Source organism: Monopterus albus, unplaced genomic scaffold (genome assembly GCF_001952655.1).
Source record: "Monopterus albus unplaced genomic scaffold, M_albus_1.0 scaffold23.1, whole genome shotgun sequence".
Classification (NCBI taxonomy): domain Eukaryota; kingdom Metazoa; phylum Chordata; class Actinopteri; order Synbranchiformes; family Synbranchidae; genus Monopterus; species Monopterus albus.
This window is the reverse complement of record NW_018127903.1, coordinates 3520370-3527160: the sequence shown is the minus strand read 5'-3', so window position 1 is coordinate 3527160 and position 6791 is coordinate 3520370. Positions and strand designations below refer to the sequence as shown.

At 40.7% G+C, this 6791-nt stretch overlaps 1 protein-coding gene across 2 annotated transcripts; it reads left to right on the top strand.

Moving 5' to 3' along the window:
- The first annotated feature begins 6 nt into the window (after nt 1-6).
- Nucleotides 7-6673, top strand: LOC109956855 (acyl-CoA dehydrogenase family member 11). Of its 2 annotated transcripts, none has more exons than XM_020594270.1 (15): nt 7-95; nt 1089-1392; nt 1844-2067; nt 2170-2269; nt 2704-2821; nt 3100-3242; nt 3356-3508; nt 4763-4857; nt 4948-5047; nt 5136-5276; nt 5365-5457; nt 5534-5641; nt 5739-5910; nt 6062-6128; nt 6228-6673. In XM_020594270.1, exons 2-15 carry the CDS (start codon nt 1114-1116, stop codon nt 6340-6342), a joined length of 1908 nt encoding a protein of 635 aa, XP_020449926.1. In that variant the 5' UTR covers nt 7-95; nt 1089-1113; the 3' UTR covers nt 6343-6673. The 2 variants fall into 2 exon arrangements, with proteins under 2 accessions (XP_020449926.1, XP_020449925.1); XM_020594269.1 differs by having other exon boundaries at nt 7-121.
- Nucleotides 6674-6791: the final 118 nt, after the last annotated feature.

The following is a 6791-nucleotide window of genomic DNA, read 5'->3' as shown; positions in this document are numbered from 1 at the left end:
GGGGGTAGGGCTTTTCTTTTGCAGGCGAAATGTTGCAGTTGTGGTGAATGTAAACACTGCTGTGCTGGACCGAAGGTTGTTGGCATTTTAAGTTTGTAAGTCTGACGTGAAGATAATTCAGGTAGTTATAAATGTCGCCTTGTTGATGATAACTGCCGATGAAACGGACAGAGAAAAGCTTCGTAGTTACCTGTAGGTTAGCTAGCTTGTAGCTAACAAGCTAGTCACTTCGGGTTGCAAATACGCAGTGTGCTGAAGTAGAATGAACTTTGCCCCACTTTTATGATGCTGTGTGAATGTTAGCAAACATTGTTGGTTTCAGTTTGCCGTTTTTAAAAACATTTTTCTTAACACGATAGATAACTCTTACTTGTAACATTAATTATTGGTTTGCTGATTTTTGTGTAGTTCGCTCACCGTTAAGGACATAATTAGCTAGAATGAACGAATTTTTTCAAGAAAATAAAACATGCAGATATTAGCTAATTTACTTAAATTGTGAGTAACAGTAATCTGGTGGGAAAAAATCATAATATGGCTTTATGATAGTTCACAGGGTAACATTCAGCTTTGTAGGAGCTATTACGAGATTTAGTTAATGGGCAAGCAAAGTAGTTATTCTGCTTGACAGTGGCTTTGTAAGATGTGTGGCCATGAGTCCACATTCATCTCTTCATTCATTGACTTCTGTATCAGAGATGTCAATTCTATTGAAAAAAAGATTACAGTCCTCTACTTTCGGCTGTCCCCGTTAGGGGTCGCCACAGCGAATCATCAGTTCCTACCGAACTGACGATGCGCGCGTTAAACTTGGCATGTTTTTATAATTTTTTATTTACGCCGAATGCCCTTCCAATGGCCAGTTTTGTAGAGTTGCCATTCAACCTAAGCTGTATGTCTTTGGACTGTGGGAGGAAGCCGGAGCACCCAGAGAGAAAAAATATTACAATATAATCAGTTTTTAAGTAACATAATTTATAAGTAAACATAAAGGCAGAACTTTAGACAGCTAATTCTGTAAATGACTGAATGCATGATACCAATCCTTTAACCCACTCCACTGTGTTGATTCTCTTTTCTCACATCAGTCTGCAGATCTTGTCAGTGTCAGTCATGTCATTGTACTCTGCCCTCCTGAGCCACCGTGTAGCTGCAGGCTGCTGCCGGGTGTGGTGTGCTGTTCCTCGACCGCTCCTCCACATCAGATCAGCCAGCGTAACTGAGCCGGGCACAAGAAGATCTGAGGAGGGGCAGCTCTGGGAGGCAGCAAGCTACTTGCCGTACTCCAGAGCCAGGATAGGATCTTTCTTTCAGGAAATCCCAGTGCTGAAGAACCCATTTCTAGAGGATGCCTTGCTCAACGGATACCTAAGGAGACACCTGCCCCAGGCGGTGAGTAGAGAGAACTGTGTTAAAAATATACAATGCAGAAATTATTTGGCTCCTTAATACTTGTGAAAAAGTGTCACATTAGTTGCTTTAGAGGCAAAGTACATGAGATTGTTTTAATTGATAATGTAGGCATAAGATGCATATTGCAATTATTATGAGACTGTATTAACAAGCCCTTGCTTTGTTATGCCTAAACAGTTTAACTCATGCAAAGCATAGTCAAAAGGTTATTGGACAAAACTGCAAATATATTATTTTAATTAATTAGAACCTCAATGACATGTCTGATGCCCAATTGTCCTTAGTTTTGCTGCTGAAACATCAAGTAGCTGATTTTCTAAATCAAACCAACAATCGGTAACAATCAGATTTTTGTATGAGGGTTCATTCTATTGTTATTTCTGTGTTCTGGTTTCTAATCTATGTGAATGTATGTGTATATACTTAACAGGAAGTTCTTTCAGACCTATGTGCATTTGGAGAGCGTGTGGTGAAAGAGGTGGACAGGTGGGGCAGAGAGTGTGAGGTTACTCCTCCACAGTTGGTGCAATTTGACCCCTGGGGTCACAGAGTGGACCACATTGTCACCTCCCCAGCCTGGAAGCGCATGAAACAACTGGTAGCACAGGAAGGAATGGTTGCCATTGGCTATGAGAGGCCATTTGGGGAGTGGAGGTTAGAAGACTGTTGCAGTTACTTTTTCTGCTTAGCTCATTTCTCATATTTCAGTTCAGTAAATTTTGTTGTTAGATTCTAATGTGCATGTGTGTGTTCCAGTCGTGTGTACCAAATGAGCAAGGTGTACATCTTCAGTCCCTCATCTGGTTTATCCACCTGTCCTCTGGCCATGACTGATGGAGCTGCAAAAGTCATCCAGGTGTGTAAGGAAAAACACTTTATATGACTAACTGTATCATAAGCCAAAACCATCATTATTTTGACAGCAAACAAAACTTTATTCATTAAATCATTTTACTTTGAGAGTAGCTGCATTTATATGCACTTAAGTAAATATTTACTTGTCTGCAGTCACCCACATTTCTTAAAAGTGAAGTAAACAAATAGACTGTTCGTGTTTCTAGTAAGAGCAAAATGTGCATGACAGAGATGGTAACAATGCAACAGTGCAGCAGGATGAAGGGAAAGTTCATTCTTAGTAGCTTATCAAATATTCAAACCACATTTAGACTAAAACAAAAATATTTTAGCATAATCATACTGTTGCAATGCATGTAAATGTATTTGTTTCTTGCAAAAACCTTTTTTGAGCCGATAAACATAGTGAGTGATGGTCTGGCTGTGTGTGTGAAGTCCATAGGTGTTTCATGGCCAGTAGATGAAGCCTTCAGTCGTTTGACCACCCGTCAGCCTGAACGTTTCTGGACATCTGGACAGTGGATGACAGAAAGACAGGGAGGATCTGATGTTGGTTAGTAGTGACACACATTTGTCCATGAACTAGTATCAGGTCCAGTACAGTGGTGACTGCTTTCTATATTTGAAAGGGCTCCTAGCACATGACAGTGGTTTAGTTTTCATTAAAAAACTGTAGTAAAATGTGTATATATAGTTGACATATGCCCAGTGATAGTTATCATTGTTGCATGTTGTCTATAGAGAAAATTCCTGTTTGGCTTTGTTATACAGAGCCAGAATAACTATTGTAATAGTTCATGAGTTGCTTCTAATTGTTTGTCATGTCCTCAGCCTCTGGTACAGAGACAGTGGCTGTTCCTCAAACAGATGGTTCATACAAACTACACGGCTTCAAGTGGTTCACCTCTGCTACAGATGCAGACATGACTCTCACACTGGCCAGAGTGCAGGACAGAACGGGTGCAACCACACCAGTACAATTCTCTCCTTACTCACCTGTGCTTCTGTACCATAAGTTGTTACCTTTCTTCAGTGACTTGCAGAGTCATTTTATTGCACTTTGTGTGTGCTCATCTCTGTCCCACAGGGTAGCAAGGGTTTGTCTCTGTTCTATGCAGAGGTGAATCGAGACAAAGATGGCCGACTGAAGGGTATAGAGGTTCAGAGACTGAAGGACAAACTGGGCACAAGACCGGTGCCGACTGCTGAGTTACTCCTGGATGGCCTGTCAGCACACAGGGTCAGTTATACCTAATCATTTTTTATGATAATGATAAACTGTAGCTTTCTTCTCTGTTCTGTGGAAATACAAGTGCCTGGGTTACAGTTACAGCTACACTGTGTCAGGTACAGCTAACCCTAACACCTCACCTTGTTTATACTAAAGCTTTGCAGTGTGGGAATAAGCTTAACCTTAAAAAAAAGAGCTATTGACCAATAGATGGTTAAACTAGACCAAGACTGACAAACCTAGATTTTTTTTTGGTCATCTTTTAGATTATTAAAGCTGCATCAACTAATATCTCCCTCTAATTTTCAACTGTTAAGGGCGAAGTGAGAGTCAAAACAAACCTCCTGTTCTCCCCTCCAGCCCTGTCTCTGAAACTACATCATATATGGTTATAGTTGGAGACAGTTGCAGCAGTTGGGTAACGCAGCAGTAATAACTGGCTCCAGAATGAATGTATATGGAATATAGACCCATTGTCAGTGTCAACGAAGTGTAATAACTGTGCATAAGGTAATTTTAAAAAATGTAACAAAAGCTGATATTTTAATAAGTAATAAAAATTGTGAGTGCCGAACATAGGTTTATGCACATAATGTAATAAGTCCCTTTCGCCCGCAGCTGGCTGGGATTGGCTCCAGCCCCCCGTGACCCCATTTGGGACTATGCGGTTTAGAAATGGATGGATGGATGTAATAAGTCATTTTTAGCAGGTTATTAAATAATGAATTTATTGGCAACTTTTTTTGTTAAACCTGCAGCATGATTACATGATTGCACATTGAACACTTCATTAATTAAAATTCTAAATACTTTACATCAATTATATTTATACTATATTTGTATGGAATATAAAATTATTGCAGCCTTGAACTGTCCTGCATGACGTATTGTTAAGTGACTGTTTTTCCAACTTTGGGCTCAGGAGCAGTAAAGTACATACAAATCAAACTAAATCAAAACAGAGTGCAAAAACAAAAGTAACTAAAGTACAGTTTTTGTCTTTTAGTACATGAAAGAAATATTTATCATGTGTGGTTTGTATTTGACATGTTGCGTAATTGAAACGGTGATCATACACTCCATGATGTGATGGTTGGGGTGCATATACGGTTCTGTACATGAAATACTCTACATACTGAACCCTAAAGTATTCACTGTGGGAGAGTATTCATATACTGTATACCTCAGTAGCATATTCAACGATTGACATCAAGTGAGTATTTAAAAATACTTGACATATTCATTCCTTCTTTATCATTTCAGCTATCAGAGGAAGGGAGAGGTGTTGCCGCCATAGCGAACATGTTGACTATAACGAGGATCCACAATGCCGTCTGTGCAGTAGCTTCAATGAGAAGGCAGGATACTTATCATACCACAGCACTAATTGTTAAAAAAAAATCAATAAATAACCTGATTAGTAATGTGTGTGTTTTGTGTGTTCACAGGGTGCTCCAGTTAGCTCGTGACTATGCCACTCGTCGCACTGCTTTTGGAAAGCTTCTTAAAGACCACCCACTGCACATGCAGACTCTTGCTAGGATGGAGGTAAGCTGGCAGAGGGTGAACAGACTTTCCAAAGTTTACACCCTGTTTTCAATCATGCCTCAGCCATGCTTGCTTCTGACATGGACAGGTGGAGACTCGTGGAGCGTTCCTTCTGGTGATGGATGTGTGTCGTCTCTTGGGCCGAGAGGAAAGTGGTATGGCAACCCAGCTTGATGCACACCTTTTACGTCTGCTCACACCTATGGTCAAACTGTACACTGGGAAGCAGGTGCACCAGTTGTTCCAACTACATGTTGTGATAGTAAAGTGTAATGTTTACAGTATATTCCCTTACTGTCTTCTGACTTTTGTCTCAGGCATTGGCTGTGGTGTCGGAGGGTTTGGAAAGCTTTGGTGGTCAGGGCTACATTGAAGACACCGGGTTGCCTGTAATACTTCGTGATTCGCAGGTGAGGTTAATATCAAGAAATCTAGTATTTTACTCTTTCTACAATTTTCAAGCTTACTTGTCTCTTTCTTTCTGAGGTGTTGAGTATATGGGAAGGAACGACAAATATTCTGTCTCTGGATATACTGCGCTGTGTGGCTCATAGCTCAGGAATGGTTCTTCACGCATACTTCACCCATACCAAGGTACGAGGTCAGGGAGTAAAGCCATCAAACATGTTCAGTCATTAATCAGTGACAGAGCTGGGCAGGAATGTGATGCACTTGTTTTCTCGCCCTGTAGTCCCTGCTTGCAGGTGCATCAGGTGTTTCCTCATTGGCTCCAGCTGTGAAAGCAGTAGATGGTGCTCTCTCTGAACTGCAAGCGTTTGTTCAGCTAGCAGCTACCAGAGCACCTGGCTACCTGGAGCTGGCAGCCAGAGACCTGGCCTACAGCCTGGCCCGCATCTACACTGGTGGGAGCCACACAGACACAAAATTTGAGCTACCACAATTAGTCGACTAACAGAAAGTGTACTGGCTCCCATTTTAGTATTCAAGTAATTGTTTTGGTTCATTTTTAACCATAAATGCCAAATATTCTCTCAATGACCTGCACCCTAACAGGTTCCCTGCTAATTGACCATGCATGTTGGAAAGGAGCCTCCTCATCTGACACCTACGCAGCTCTCAGGTAACAAAAAAGTTAACAAACAGATTATTTGAGGTAAAAAAAAAAAGCAACACAGTTTTTGCATTCAATCATCATATATGTTTTATTGTCCTTTCTCAGGTGGTGTGAACAGGACTTGTGTCCTGTGGTGTCTAAACAGGCGATAGGCTGCTACGATCCCAGCACTCCCCCGCTTGATACTGCGCTGGTGTATGACCAGCCAACCCAAGGCTGAACAGTCACTCAAAATGGATAAACCCGACAACTGATTTGCCATTGTTGAGCCTCACTTCAGTTCAGTGACACATCAAATTATTGTATCTCACATTTTTAAAAAATAATAAAGTTTTTTTTTTAGATGACAGAGACCATGTTTTAATGAAAAATGACAGTCCAGTTGTGAATAAGCTCAGCTGTGGAACTGGAAAATTAGTTTCTAATACAGTGTAGTTCCCTCTGTGTGAAGAGGTTTTTGTTATCCGCAGTAAATGCTGAACTATGAAGCCCATAGTTGAAAAGGAAATTATCGAGATAGTGAACAAATGTGGTAATAAATCATCCAGTGATAGTGATGGTATCACTATGACAATGGTTAAATGGGCAATTGAGGGGATATGCAAACCATTAACCCATGTTTTTAACATGTCGTTTCGACTTGGGCAGTTCCCCAATAATATGAAAATA

Coding starts and splice junctions, on each gene's coding strand:
- LOC109956855 (XM_020594270.1), top strand. CDS start 1,114: ATGTCATTGTACTCTGCCCTCCTGAGCCACCGTGTAGCTGCAGGCTGC. Junction 1,393..1,843: donor GGAGACACCTGCCCCAGGCG/GTGAGTAGAGAG, acceptor TATACTTAACAG/GAAGTTCTTTCAGACCTATG. Junction 5,642..5,738: donor CATACTTCACCCATACCAAG/GTACGAGGTCAG, acceptor CTCGCCCTGTAG/TCCCTGCTTGCAGGTGCATC.